At 35.4% G+C, this 16363-nt stretch overlaps 1 protein-coding gene across 1 annotated transcript in view; it reads right to left on the reverse strand.

Annotated features, from left to right (window-relative positions):
• RLF (rearranged L-myc fusion) overlaps positions 1-16363 on the reverse strand; it is a 79731-nt gene that overhangs the window by 9580 nt on the left and 53788 nt on the right. The window contains exons 6-7 of the mRNA XM_027537685.1: positions 5084-5220; positions 83-224 (exon numbers count right to left, since the gene is read on the reverse strand). Of these exons, the coding sequence (XP_027393486.1) occupies positions 83-224; positions 5084-5220 (279 nt within the window). The remainder of the gene's footprint in view (positions 1-82; positions 225-5083; positions 5221-16363) is intronic.

The following is a 16363-nucleotide window of genomic DNA, read 5'->3' on the forward strand; positions in this document are numbered from 1 at the left end:
AAAAAGAGTTGCCTGAGAAGTTGTCTCCCCACTTATTTCTTCCCTCCAGTAACAATCAGCACAAAAAACATAAATTACTCACTTCAGTTTGTATAACTCTAATCAGGCAAAATAAATGCTGCTGTGTTTTAGCTATGACACCAAACTGACGACAGCGCTCCAAAAAAGTGTCCACAGAAGGGTCGATTCTTCTTTGCAGTTTACTCCAAAAGAGAGTCAATTCCCTATTTTAAAAAAGAGAGAGAGATTATGATAAAACATTTAAAGGAACTGGTATCGCTACCCCAGTTTTTCAGTTTGTGAAAGTAAGCTGACAGTAGTGTAACAAAATCTAGAAGAACAAACCATCTATATTCCCTATTTTTGCTGTTTAGTGGCCAAGTCATGTCCGACTCCCTTGCGACCCCATGAACTGTAGATCGCCAGGCGCCCCTGTCCATGGGACCTTCCAGGTAAGAACACTGAAATGGGTTGCCACCTCCCTTTCCATATTCCCTATTGCTTCCTCTCAAACTGGTTAAATTGTTAAAAAGAATCCTCCTTGAAAATTTCCCCACTTTCTTCTTTGTGCCTGGGGAAAAAAAAAACAACAGAAGACTACTTCCTTTATGCTGACATTTTCAAAGACTTCTTTAGATCCCACCTTATCCTAAAAGGTTTTACTCCTTACACTGATAATTATAATGACTGAATCAAGCCCTGTTCTAGTGGGCAAGGATCATCAGGCACCACTATGCTGCTAACAAAGTGCATACAACTATGAAGTAGTCTAATGGTATATATACTTCTCCACATTCATCTCATGAGAAATCCTTTTCCATCTCTAAAATGTCATAATGCTACTTAGGCCTGTATCTTGGAATGCTTAAATATTACTAATAAAATTAGTAAAATGACACTCTTGGAAATGGCTACAAAAGAAGAATCCCACAAATATACAAAGAAAAGCTTGAAAAGAATAAGTTACATAAAAGCACTGAATGGGTTCAGAGAAACTCTCAAGAAAAAGCACTAGAAACTCAAAATCATCCAGGACAGAAATGAGTTATAACGTGAATATGAAATGTGAATGCAAAGAAAGTTACTTAGCAAAATAGAAGAGAAATGTTATCATTTTCTCATATTTTTAAGGAAGTAACTGACATTTGGATATGGTAAAATTCTTACATAGATATAAGATAGGCCAGCTATGAAAATAGCTACCAGGCAAGTAATTGGGATGACTGTTCATTTTTAAACTTACAAGACTTACACATATGTTTATCTTACTAACAAAACTTTAGAAAATGGAGAATTACATATGCTCAGAGATAAAAAAGAGTACCTACTGAAATATATGTACATGAAATCTATGCTATTTGAAAAGAAAAAATCATTAAAGCTAGTGAAACCTGATTATAAAGATAAAAGGGTAAAGAATATCTACTATCTAAAATTCATCAACTAGCTAGAAGTTTAAAGTTAGGCAAATTTGATAAAGTGATAAAAGGCACGTTGAGAATTAAAATGTCTCAAAATGTTTTTTTTAATAAGTAAGAATGTGTGGGGTCTGATTTATTCCAAATTAGGTGTTTCAAACTCTGGTTATCTTAACTCCAAATAACCGTGACCAAAAAAGAGAATTTCTATCATGTATTTTATATCTGTATACATATTTCCACAGTTTCAATTCAACAATTTAAAACTACTATTGCCATCCCAAACATAAAACCATGCCTGAAACCATGACAACTAGTAGATTACTTACTAGTGAGAAAGTCAAGATGTCACTTTAACCATCCATTCAAATCTACATACCAGAATAATGAACTACCACCAGCAAATTATAGTCTCCCGGATCATACATGTACTTTAATCACTATAATGATGTGATCTTTTTAAATAGACAATCATTGAAAAATATACTGAAAATGATTCTACTGTATGGATACTTCCAATGTTCAGATGATTTACTTCACCTTCAAATTAGGTCACTGCCTACCTCAAGATAACAAATTACATACAAATTTATAAAAATTGGAAAGGAAATTTAACGGAAAAACTGGCAGACATCTACCTACCAAGTAAGAACTTTACACTATGTTTCTGCAAAGTAGGAGGCCCACGATGTCACATTGTGATCCAGAATTTAGACATTTTAGAAGCAAGGCAAAGACAACTTTGTGGAATTAAGGAATGACCACCCCCTTAAAAGGGCTCCTGGAAAGGCTGATTCTCATGACCTTTTTTCATAAAAAATGTCAGTTAAATATTAATAAAACATATGGATATCCTGGATCTGATCTTTGCCAGGTGCTAGGGACTGACCTATAAATTGGACAACATATATGGATGTTGTATGTGATGGATGGTATATCCATCACAGTCTAGTTGAGAGAGAACAGACATGAAATTACACCTGAAGAAACATAAATAATAACACACAAGATTTAAGCTCAGAGATGCTACAGAAACCAAAGGTCAACATATCAAACACTGACTGAAAGTTTACAGTGGAGATTAAAGTTCAACTGTATGATTTTATTTTCAAAGTAGCAGCGGTAACTACACATGTGTATGTACACTGTCCCATTCAAAATGGTTACCTTTCTCACCTGCATGGCTACTCTAATTACATTACCACTGCCAAACATCTACAGGGAACTCACTCCTTCAGCCCTTCCTTGACTTTTATAGACAGCCAAAAATCTTTTGTGGCCAAGCTTAATGAATAAGCTAAGTGATATACCTTTTGAGATCAATAATATGGAAACCGCTATGAAGTAGTAAGATTTACTGCAATTTGATAAGCATCTCTGAAGGAAATTTCTAAAAGAATAAAAAAGTTTGGGCGACAAGTTACATAGTTTACCTTTCAACTATCTTCAATGGTAACCAAGCTCAAGAACGACACTTTATAAATTCTAGTATATATATGTATTTAAAAATAAATGACTGTTTTTATTATCATATTCCAACTTTACTGTTGCCAATAAAATGCCAATTAATATTTTTTTTTTCTTTTCTAGACAAATACTCCCATATAGTCCACTATCTTCAACACAGGAACATCTCTATCACAACAAAAGAATCTAATCTATTTGAACAGAATTCCTGGGATTTATTTTCCATAGTAAAATTCAGTTTTTATGTCATGACTATTCTAACTCTAATATCTACTACCTTACCACCCACTCCCCTCTCTCCAAATAGAAGGGTGAAAGAATACTTCAAAATTCTAAATTTTATATTCTATTGCCCTCTGAAATGCTTGGAAGAAGCTTACTTTTAACAAAGTGTGAAGTGATTTAAGATTTTCTTTCCTTTCCTTTACTCATTACAGCTCCTCAGGAGGCCAACAAGTGGGAAATCCCTGTTAATCCCTTCCTGCTGCAGGAGAAGAGCATTAATCCAAGACCCATTAGGGAAACAAGGGAAGCTGTATGAAGAATATTACAAGAACCATGTGACTACAGTTTAAAAAACTCTTTATAATCTGTAACACATCTCCTATGTGACTTCATGTGATTTCTTTGCACTAAAAACCTAGCTGCAGCTAGCTGATATTACTCCTTATAGGCAAAGAAAGTAACTATAAAAGAAAAGATGCCTATATTTATTATAGGCAAAGAAAATAACTATAACAAGAAAAAATGGGGGTTGCTCCCCCAGCAGTAAATAAATACATCTGCTCTACTGAGGTTCAATCTCTAATTTCTTATGCATGAAAAGCAAACAAATCCTTCTACTTGACAGTGATCAAAAATCTCACTGCTCTGCTAAAATTTCTTTTTACCTACATCATTTCTTTTGGTTGGCTAATAAAATGCCCGCAATGATTATTACAAAGTATAGTCAGTCCTGTCCCACTATCTCCTCCCTCATAGGAGATGTAACTCTAGCATAGAGGAAGTGGCAGCAGAAGACTGCCACTGAGTTTTCTGGCCCTTGTCAAGGAAACAGCCGTATGAGCAGCCAAAACCCTGCGCTTCACTCTACGACTCTGGCCCTGAGACGGTGGGCAGTGGAAGACTTCTAGAATTCCTTCGATCCTCCACTCCCTTATCTGTACAATGATTATTATGAGGACTGGGTGAGATAATCTATGGAATACAAATAATATTTCTATACAAATTAGTAAATAAAAAGAAATACAGTAACATAAAAAATGCTAACAGTTATAAAACTTTACAAATATATACAGATGCTCCACAGGGAGATCAATAAGGGCTGAAGTATATATAAAAGGCTTTACTAGGTTTTCCTATAAACAAAATGCTTATTTCCAACTTCAAGCCATCCTTAAAAGCTCTTCTAATCAAGATGATGCAAATCAAAAAAAAAAAAAAAAGCTGATGCAAATCCAACCAGTCCATTCTTTGCATACTACCTCCTCTCTAACACCCTGCTTAAACTCTGGTATACAGTGAGCACCTTTCTCTAATACCTTATAGTGTTATCCATACCACTAATCTGATACTTACTGACAGAGTGTTACATTTTAGAGGTTTGTCCTGCTGTCCTAAATAGCTTCAATACAGTTAGGATGAAAGAACCATGGGTTACATTTATTGTTTCCTTTTTAGCAACTAAATACTCTGTATGCAAACAAGACATAAACTGAATTAAAACCAAATAATGCAATTTTGCTGAACAGTACTAAAGTTGCAAAAAAGATTACTATTCAAAAGGGTTTCCCTCTGTAGTGCAAGTTTGACCTAGAAACCTAGATAATTAGTGCATTTCCAAATATGAGGGTGAAAGTGACTACCAGAAGATGTGAAATAAATGTAAAGGATAACAAACTCACACCTATTTGGTTCATACTGCCATAATTTCATCTTCAAAGAAGAAGATTTATATTGAAGTTAACAGATAACCCTCCATGAAATAATCAAGAGGAGCTCAGACTTTTCACTCTTTCTTTATTTTTGGACTCAATATTTTTAATTAAATGGTTTAGCTTGTAAGTGAGATTTAATTGTCATGTCATCATTTAATCCACTTAAGACTTTAAGTTTGAAACAAACCAATGTTTTACATAAACCCTAAATGCTATACTATGTACTAACAAATAAAGGGAATAAAAACTAAATATACTTACCAAGAACAATATACACTTGCAGTTTGGAGCTGCTGGGTAAGGTAAGTCGTACAAAGAACAAATGCTGTGTTATCCTGACCCTCAGATTCCAGATTACATATGATGTCTAGTATTTCCTTGCAGTCGACCTTTGCAATCTATCAAAAATGAGATGACTAAGTCAAAAAGAAAATGGTGACTTTTCTATAAACTTTGTTATATAACATGAAGCTTCTTTATGTAACGTTTTCTATCTTTGATAATTCATGAGGCAAGAATTAGAAGCGTATAATTTTCTTCTACTAATGGCTGAGTCTGCTGGAATATTTCACACAAGAAATTATTAAACAGAAGAAAACAGACACTATGAGGAAGTTCCACTGCAGTCCCAACACAGATAAAAACATTTTTGTAGAGTTAAAAAAAAAAATTACTCATGAACACTGTTATTATATAAAAGAATCAAATTATGCATAACTTCAGGTTATTTTCACCTGAAGTACCATCTTTTTTTTCCCTTGTTTTTTGTTTCTTTCTTGTTCAATTTTATTCAAGTCACTCAAGTTACAGAAAGAAAAATACCATGCTTACCCTTCCTCCCAGTAGGGCTAAAGGAGGCCTGCTGAGAAACTGTTTTAAATATAAATGCTACGGTAATATATAGTTTTCTCATATAATTAAGGAAAAAATATTTTGTATAAATGAGTTTTTCACACAACTAAAACACTTTCAGAAACACATCTTTTATATTTATACTATTTATAGGAATCTTAAAACAAAAAACCAATCTCGGAGCAAATAAGAGTTTTCTGGGGATCTTTTTGTATAGTGATAAAACAGGAGATTAAGACTTCTAAAGAACCTTTCTCAGTCTATTTTATCCTTTTCCTGTCTTAATAAACAGGATATGAAGAACATAATTATTTCATGATTGTGTCAGCACTATAAATGTCAATTATACTAGGCACCAACCGCACAAAACAATGATACTTTCAGGACAAATGAGATGTATTTTCAAGGCAAATGAAGCATATAGTTTAGCTCATCTCTGGTGTTTCTAAGTCTCTTATTTCATAGGTTCAGGATTATGTACATCTTGTTCAAAACTCAGCATTTATCAGTGTCTGAAACATAAATACACCTAGTAAATATGTGCTAAATGGAATAAATGAAATCCGGTCTAACCAGGGTAAACAGTTTATGTTTACAAACTGAATCTTATTTCTGTGTTTTTTAATCTTTTCAAGGACAATCCAATGACATAATAAGCAATGTTTTAACAGTGGTTAAAAGCAATTATTGTAGAGCCAGACTGTATACATTCTCTTCCCAGCTCATAGCTACTAGCTGTGTGATCCTAGATAAGTTATATAACCTTTCAGTAACTTACTGCCTCTTTCCTCATCTATCAAATGGGAATAACAGAACCTCCCTATAGTTATTGCAAGAATTGTATGTTTCAGCACAGCATAGTGACTACAGTTAATAATTCCATACTGCTTATCTGAAATTTGCTAAGAGTATATGTCAATTATATCTCAAGTTTTAAAGATGCGGTTCATGTGCCTATTAAAGTCAGAGTTAAAGCTTTTCATTAAAAGTAAATAATAAAAAATTGTTTTCATAAAACACAAATTTTAAAAAGAAAAAAAGTGAACCTTGGGATACTAGAAAGTAATTGAAAAGATCATTCTCAGATGCAAAAATCACTTGGTGCAAATTTATATCTAATGAGTGTTGGGAGGGAAAGTTAAGTTGTTAAAGCCTAAACATAATTAAATTCAGGTTTCAAGGAAAAAAATAAAATCATACATTATAAAAATGGAATTCCATGTCCTCTACCATAGCTGAATCAATCACAAGGGTCATCTAGAGACGAAATGCCCAGAACAGAGCCACTTAAAATTGCGCTGGCTGAAGGATCAAAATAAGGATTCCACAGCAAGTAAGAAGAGTTGCTCCAGAGCCACCACCACCACCACCACCTACACTCCACGCCATGTTAAAGCTCATGTTGAAAACCAAGAACTCTAAGGTTCAATTTTTGCAGCAGTATAACATCTCCAAGCTGAGAAATAGCTCAAGAAGCTCTCTATTGCCAGGCATATACATTAGAATGGAAATAAATACAAGCTGCATTTCTAGAATATATTTATACATTTCAAATAATTTTACTGTAATATCTCACTTTATCAACATGTTAAGATCTGTAAGATTGGCAAGGCAGGTGGTATTCTTACTTCACACAAAAAATGAGCCTAAGACAGACTGTTTCTTGTCTCAAGTCAACTGTGGTAAACAAAGGGAAAAACTAATCTCATGCCATTTTACTCCTAAAGGGAAATCCTTAAATTTGAAAAGGTACATTTCAGAAATGTACAGGCTTTCATCCTTTGGAACCAAAGTGTTTAGAACAGTAACAGTGTCTATTAGGCCAGAACAGTCGCTCCTCCTCTCGCCTAACCAATCCTTCTCCTCCTCCAACATCTAATTGAAACTCTTTTTCCATTATCAAGTCTCCATTCATAGATTACTCTAGCATCCAGTGATCTGTTGCCCTGCCCTGAATTCATAGCATGTTGTCAACACTTTTAATTGGGCTGTTTTTAATTCTACTTTGAGTCAACCATTAAACTAGTGATTCACGTTGGCCTTTATCCTTTGTTATTTTACCTCTTCGCATGGTTTTACTTTGGCTCTCCAATCAGATGATGAACGGAGAAGAGCAGTCTTATAAATGATATCCAAAATCCTCTGTGCACTAAATCTGGTCAGAAGGAAAATGTACGTATTCTTCAGTCAAAGTAGTGCTATTTACTAAATACTTATGTACTGTGCTAGACATTGGGGATACAAGTCATTTTTGCCCTCATGTAACTCACAGTCAGGGATAATAAATAAGCAAGATTATAATGTATGTTAAAGACTACACTGGAGGTATACAGAGTATTTTTCAAATACCTTTTGTCAGAAAAATCTAACTGAAATTTGGGGGGAGGGATTTGAAAATAACTTCTTGGATGAAGTCACAACTGATATGTGAATTAAACGAATGAGTAGGAATAGGCCATGAGAAAGAGGAGAGAGAAATAAGAAAATTATTCCAGACAGGAAGAAAAAGACATGCAAGGGCCTAAAAGTGAGCATGGTACTGAAGGAACAGAAATATCTCAACATAACAGAGGAACAGAGCAGCACTGCTGGGACATCAGATCGAGCGATTCCCAGGAAGAGAAGCACTTCTGTTCTTCCAGCGTCCCAGTGCCTTCTGAGTCCGCCACAGGGTAGTGTGGCAGCCAGCCCCTGCATTGCACTAGCCTCTAGCAATTTCTCAAACTGACTTCAACTTTTCTCCAAAAGCTATACATTTCTAGTAAATTTTAAATACTAACATTCTTTTAGTTTGTGTTCAATACTGCCATTTACCTTACATTTTAGAATATGCCTGATAATGACGTTTCTAACACAAGGTCCGTAACACCCAAGCACATGCAAGCCTGTTAAGCCGCTTCAGTCGTGTCCGAATCTTTGTGACCCTATGGACTGTAGCCTACCAGGCTTCTCTGTCCATGGGATTCTCCAGGCAAGAGTACTGGAGTGGGTTGCCATGTCCTCCTCTAGTGGGCCTTCCCAACCAGGGATCGAGCCTGCATCTCTTATGTTTCCTGCATTGGCAGGTTAAGTTCTTTACCACTAGCGTCACCTGGGAACCCAAGTACATAATTTTAACACATTTTTTTTTATTATTCATTAACGTGATAATTTTACTTCCATTAAGGTTTTTTATTGAGAAAGTAGCACATTTTATGGTGGGCCTATTTAATAGTAGAATTATTTTAACCTTCTGATTAAGAACTCTGCCTCACACACACCTATCTAGGCTATTAACACTGGAACATTCTTCTAGTCTTACTTTCCACTTTCATTTTACTAAGTAATAAACAAATCTGATTGTGTCTGTTATCTGTCCCTCCTTACAGGCTCTAAATCCCCCAAAAGTCAATACCATACCCTCAGTTTGTACTTTTACCCACCCCCCCCCCCAAATGCCTGCTTCAGGATCACTGTTTAACAAATAAACACCAGTTAACTTTTTTTCTTGGGGTGGGGGTAAAAAGAATCTTAGTATTTTGCCCCAAATACCTGCATTTTCTTGAATGTCGAGGAAATATGGAAATATGACAAAAAAATTAAGATGACATACTTTTTAACACCTTATTAGTAATACAGTTATATTACTTGTCCCCAGCTACTGCAATTGAAAGCACACTAAAAACAAATACATGGACAAAATATTTATCAGCTAAAGTAAATTAAAACAAAGGTCACTGACAAGATTTTGAGCATTTCAATCAGTATCTAGAAATACTTTGTACCTGGACAGGAAATAACCTTCTTATTCTTAAATATGAATCTTATTTCTGGGTTTATATTTTATAGCTATTAAGACAAGTGTAACACGCATCAAATAATTAAATCTTTGTTTACTATTTATCTTATCCACTAGAATACATGTTTCAGGAGGGCAAAAGTTTATTCCATTCACTACTGTATCTTCAGTGTACAACAGTTCCAAGCACATGAAGGAATATCAATAAATATTTGTTGGAATGAAAGATAACTACAAGATAAGTAAGTGACCACAAAATGGCAGGATAAGTGGGAAAGACTGAAAACAAGAAGCATAATGTGGACTAGAGTAAGCAAAGAAGGGTTTAAGAAAAATAGCTCTTCAGGGGAAACCAGTGTCTAGATGGACAAAGGTGTAAATGACCCCTCAAAAGCTGCCAGAATGAGCAAACAAACAAATGTGAGAGTAGTCATGGCATATGAGGGGAGGAGGATTATCTGATAAAACTGTAAAGAGTGATATTTACACTTAGCTGGCACTCAGTGAAACAAAGGTTGAATTAGTAAGTAAGATTAGAGACTTAGGATGGGCTTCCCTGGTAGCTCAGCTGGTAAAGAATCCGCCTGCAAAGAGGACACCCTGGTTTGATTCCTGGGTTGGGAATAGAACCCAGTACTACCCACTCCAGTATTCTTGCCTGGAGAATCCCCAGACAATCCCCTGGTAGGCTACAGTCCACAGGGTTGCAGAGAGTCAGACACAACTGAGCGCACAGCACACAGAGACTTAGGACAGAGCTCAACTGCGTCACCAGGTGTCATGAATGAGGCCACGCCATAGAGTTGTGCAGTTTCACATTACACGAAGGTAACCAGCTAAGGAGGTTAATAGGGGCTAAAATTTAGTCAGCTTGCCAAGCCCTAAGTTCCAACATGTGGCACTTCTTCTTAGAAGTGAGACCTCTGAAAGGCAATCATGTGAGATGGGGGGACAGTGGAGCACAGTATTTCTTGCTGATTTCCATAAAAGTACCTATAGGCTAATGCTAGTGGAGACTCTAGGACATGGAATTTATCCTTTGTGTTTTATGGGGAATCACAGGTTTTGCTGTTACTGTTTCTTCTGGATATATACCTGAAAGGGATGACTGTAATTCAGCATAGTTCTTAGTTTGATTAACTTATATTTATTATATTTCTCCTGATTATAAAAAATTTACATTAGAAAATCTGAAAACATAAAAATTAGCCTTAGACCTTACAACTCAATAATAACTAATGTTAAAAATATAGTGGATTTTAATCGAGTATTCTGTCTATATACACTAACTACATAGCATGGGTTCAATACATGGCTACTGCAAATAGGTACCTATTCTAGACAAAGGCTGGATTATGCTGAGTGTATATTTGTTCTTTTATCCTAATGTTCTGTTGTGACTTAAGAGTTTTTTTTTATCAGTCCATAAGACAGAAAGGAGAATGTAAACAGATTGTCGAGGCAGAGACAGAAGTAAGATGTGAAGAAAAAAAAGCATTGTAAAAGTAATAATAATGATGATAATATTTCTAAACCTTATACAGCATTACGTATGTCATGTACTGTTCTACAATTTATATAAACTAAATTATTACATCTACACAACAGTCCTACAATGTAGATAAACTACTGTTATCCCTATTTATAGATTACAAAACTTGAAGCACAGAGAGATTAAGTAACTTGACAAAAGTTTTACAGGTAGTACACATCCCTAGATCTACCCCAGATGGTCTGGCTCTAGAGTCCACACTCTTGGCCACTTATGCTCTATTGAGATGCTTTAAGGGTAGAACTCACAATACACTATTACTAAATAGAAAGGAAACTATATCCCCAACTGTTTGCTCTTTGAAGGCAAGGAATATGGTGACTATTTTATGTCTAGACATTTACTGAATTGAAATGAACGGACAGTGAGCAAAACTACCTAAGAACTTAGAAGCATCTGAAAGACGACTCAGGCTCATTCATTATACACCATGTTTTCAACCTTAAGCTTCTTCCAAACCCTAAACAGTCTCCTCAGATTTTTCCTTACCAAGATTTACCTCATAAAGTCTGATAAACTTAATGATATAAAAATATAAACCGTGCAGAAACATTATTAATGACATTTAAATATACCAGAATCAAAACTGTGTATAAAGGCTAATGTTGGAAACTCAGGTGTCAAAGACAAAAAACATAAGACTTTACTGTATGAATTTTATATATAATGGTTATATGCTTCCCTGACAGCCCTGGTGCTGAATAAGGAATAAAAACAACGAGTTGGACTTGACAAGAATAATGTCTGAAAATTCTCCTATGGCAAAGCACTTAGAAATCCTGGATAAAACACAACTAATGTGTTTCTTAAATACACAGTTGAAAACTCAAGAAAGAAGTGTGAATGGACAACTGCCTTAACTTTCTGGGTTGTTGATAATTTCACTAAGAGGCTTGGGTTTTACAAGTTGTGTTTAGATGATAAAGCTTGAACCTGAGGACAAGAAGTTGGCATTGAGCCCTTCAACATATGGTTGGAACCTCTTTAGAGCTCAAAACTCAAGAGAAAGTACAGACTAAAAAAAGGGGAAAAACAGGGATATAACAGGAAAATATGTTTGTCCATCTCACCCTGGTTCTTGTAGGACCAAAAAGTTTTGGGGAATTTTAATCTGTCCTGATTCAAACTAGAAGTCTCATACAATACTATTCTGTTTGTCTAAAAAATCCAAACTGAGAAAAACAAAATAAGAAGATTCTGGCTGGTAATATCCTTGAATCACTTGGTAGAAGCAAATGCAAAAATGATTTACAGAGATACATGCTAACCAAGGCCTATGAAAATTTTCAGACATAAAGCATTCCCTACCCCCACCCATCCCACCAAAACTGATGCTCACAATCCCAAACTATAAAAAGCACAAATAAACAAGCCACTCCAGAAATGTCACCACACACAATAAATATCAGATTTAGACTCCTGAGAATTTCAGATAACAGAATACACAGCACAAAGACTGAAACCTAATATGGACTTTGGTTGGTTTAAAAAATGAAATAAGGAACTAGGAATAAAACCACCATATGACCCAGCAATCCCACTCCTAGGCATATACCCTGAGGAAATCAAAACTGGAAGACACACACGTATCCCATTGTTTATTGCAGCACTATTTACAATAGCTAGAACATGGAAGCCACCTAGATGTCCATTGACAGATGAATGGATAAAGAAGTTGTATATATACACAATGGAATATTACTCAGCCATAAAAAGGAACACATCTGAGTCAGTTCTAATGAGGTGGATGAACCTAGAACCTATTATACAGAGTGAAGTGAATCAGAAAGAGAAAGATAAATACCGTATTCTAACATATATACAGCATCTAGAAAAATGGTACTGAAGAATTTATTTACAGGACAGGGGGACAGGGGAGGAGTAGGGTGAGATGTATGGAAAGAGTAACATGGAAACTTACATTACCATATGTAAAATAGATAGCCAAGGGGAATTTGCTATATATCTCAGGAAACTCAAACACGGGCTCTGTATCAATCTAGAGGAGTGGGATGGGGAGGGAGATGGGAGGGGGTTTCAAAAGAGAGGGGATACATGTATACCTATGGCTGATTCATGTTGAGGTTTGACAGAAAACAGCAAAATTCTGTAAAGCAATTATCCTTCAATAAAAAATAATTTTAAAAAATTAAATAAGGGCAATATAAGTTTGATAATAATTTGGGGAAAAGAGACAGAGACAAAAACATGTAGGAACCTTAAATGCATAGTTAAGTGAAGGAAGTCAATCTGAAAAGGCTACATAATGTATGATTCCAACTACATGATATTCCAGAAAAGGTAAAACTATGGAGGCAGTAAAAAGATCAGCGATTGTCAGGGGCATGAGAGGAAAGTGAGGGATGAACAGGCAGAGTACTTTAGGGCAGTGACACTACGCTGTGTGACTCTGCAATGGTAGATACAAGTCATTACAGGTTTGTCAAAACCCACAGAATGTACACCACCAAGAGTGGGACCTAAGATAAACTATGGACTTTAGTAAATAATAACGTATTGGCTCGCCTATTGTTAACAAATTTAAGACATCAATGACAAGATGTCAACGGGCGACTCTAGGGGTGAGGGAGTACAAATGGGAACTCTGTACTTTCTGCTCAATTTTTCTGTAAATCTAAAACTCCTCAAAAAAAAAAACACAACAATCTAATGATTAAAAACAATTTGATCATTTCAATAATTAAATTATTTATCTTTTTAGTACTGATCTTCAAGAGTTCTATATATATTCAGGATTCAAGAATTCAGTTCAATTCTACATATATTTAATCCTATATCTATTCTTGAATATATATATAGTTGGCAAATATTTTCTCCCATTCTGCAGATCAACTTTTCATGTTGTTGACTTGGACATACAAAGTTGGATACAGTCCTACTTGTTTTTCCTTTTGTCACCTGTGTTATTGGTGTCGGATATAAGAAACAACAGCATAATCAAGGGTCTTAAAGATTAATTCTTGTATTTTCTTTGAAGATGATACAGTTTCAGCTAGTACATTTAAGTCTGTGATTCATTCAGAGTTAAATTCTGCACATGGTATTAAGGGTCAAACTTCATTCTGCTGCAAGTAGATATCCATTTGTTAAAGAACCAACTATTGAAGACTATTCTTTCCACCACTGAATTCTCTTGGCAGCCATGTAGAAAATCAACTGGCCATTAAGTGTGAAGGCTTACTTCTGGACTTTCAATTTCAGTCTATTGATTTTTTTTTCCTACACTTTTGCCAGGAAAACACTGTCTTGATTACTGACATTTTTAGTGACCTTTGAAATAAAGACGAATGAGCCCTCCAAGTTTGTTCTTTTACAAGACTGTTTGGGCTACCCAGGGCCCCTTGAATTTCCACATGAATTTTAGGATCATCTTGTCAATTTCTGCAAGAGAGAAAACAGAATTTTGACACAGGTAGCACTGAATCTGAGGATCAATTTGGGGAGTACTGCCATCTTCAAGGTATTGTTTTCTGGTCCACGAACATGGGATGTTGCTCCATTTACTTCTTTCAACAAATTTTTGAAGTCTTTAGTATACAAATGAGTCTTGTACTTCTTTTAAAAGATTTATTCTCATATTTTTTATTCTTTTTGATGCTATTGTACATGAAATTATTTTCCTAATTATATTTTTGTGTTGTTCATTGTTAGATGTATATACATAAAAATCATTTTTGTATATTGATCTCATTAGAATCATTTATATATAAGATCATGATACATGCAATCAGAAATACTTATACACCTTACTTTTCAATCGAGATGCCTTTTAGCTATTTCCCTGCCTAACTGCTCCAGCTAAAATTTCCCATACAATATTTAATAGAAGCAGCAAAAGCAGACATTCTTGTTTTGTCCCTGATCTTATGGAAAACCACTCAATCTTTTATCATTAAGTATAAAGTTGGCCGTGGGTTTCCACAAATGCTCCTGATTGGGGCGAGGAAGTTTTCAGCTTATTCCTAGATTGCTGAATGTTTTTAACACAAAAGTGTACAGGATCTTGTTAAATGCTTTTTCTGTCTCTGACGACAGAGGCAGACATACCTTTTGTCTTTTTCCTATGGCACAGTATTCACATATAACCTACGGACATACAACCTTCTGTATACTTTAAATCACCCCTAGATTGTTCATAATACCATCATGTCTGTCTCTCTGTGACCCTATGGATTGTAGCCCACCAGGCTCCTCTGTCCAGGGGATTCTCCAGGCAAGAATACTGGAGTGGGTTGCCATTTCCTCCTCCAGAGGATCTTCCCTACCCAGGGATCAAACCAGTGTCTCCTGTACTGCAGGTGAATTCTTTACCCTTGAGCCATCGCAGAAGCCCAATACAATGTAAAGGTTATGTAAACAGTTGTTGGAGTGCACAGATTCAAGTTTTGCTTTTTGGAACTTTCTGGAAAATATTTCCCTGAATATTTTTAATCCATAGGTGGAGGCAGAACCTAAGGATACAGAGGGCAGACAGCACTCCTTTATTTTATATTGCTGGGTTTTGTTGAGGATTTTTGCATCCATACTCATTACAGATATTGATCTGTATCTTTCTTTTGATGTCGTTGTCTGGTTTTAGTTGTCAGGATAATAATGGCCTCAGTGCATGAGTTTGGAAGCACCCCCTCCTCTTTTTTTTTCTAGAAGACTTTGTGAAGGACTAGTGTAAACTTTTCTAATGTGCTTTGCACAACTGATCAGTGAAGGTGTGGGTTTTTCTTTACGGGAAGTTTTACAATTACCTACTCAATCTCTCTTTTTTTTTTTTTTCCCTACTCAATCTCTTTACTAGTCATAGGTATGTATATTCAGTTTTTCTTCTTTTTTTGGTTAGTTTTAGTAGCTTGTTTCATTCTGAGATCTGTCCATTTCATCTTAGCAAATCCAACATTTTGGAATATAGTCATTCAAGGAATACTCTCATAATCTTTATCCCTGCTATGTCAGTTGTCATGTCCTCTCATTTGTTCCTGATTTTCATAATTTGAGTATTCTTTCTTCATGTTCAGTCTAACTAAAACTTTATCAATTCTGTTGATCTTTAAAAACAAAAGCAACTTTTACTGCTTTTTCTATTGATTTTATTTCATTTATTTACATTCTAATCATGATCATCCTCCTTCCTTCTGCTTGCTTTGGGTTTAGTCTGCTCTTCTTTCCTGTCTTTTAGGGCAGATGGTTAAGTTATTAATTTGAGGTCTCTTTTTTTTTTGGCCACACTATGTGGCTTGCAGGATCTCAGTTCCCCAACCAGGGAGTGAACCAGGGCCACAGCAGCGAAAGCCCGGAATCTCAACCACTAGGCCACCAGGGAACTCCCAGGATCTTTCTTAAGACT

The sequence above is a fragment of the Bos indicus x Bos taurus genome, chromosome 3, assembly GCF_003369695.1.
Source record: "Bos indicus x Bos taurus breed Angus x Brahman F1 hybrid chromosome 3, Bos_hybrid_MaternalHap_v2.0, whole genome shotgun sequence".
NCBI classification, from domain to species: Eukaryota; Metazoa; Chordata; class Mammalia; order Artiodactyla; family Bovidae; genus Bos; species Bos indicus x Bos taurus.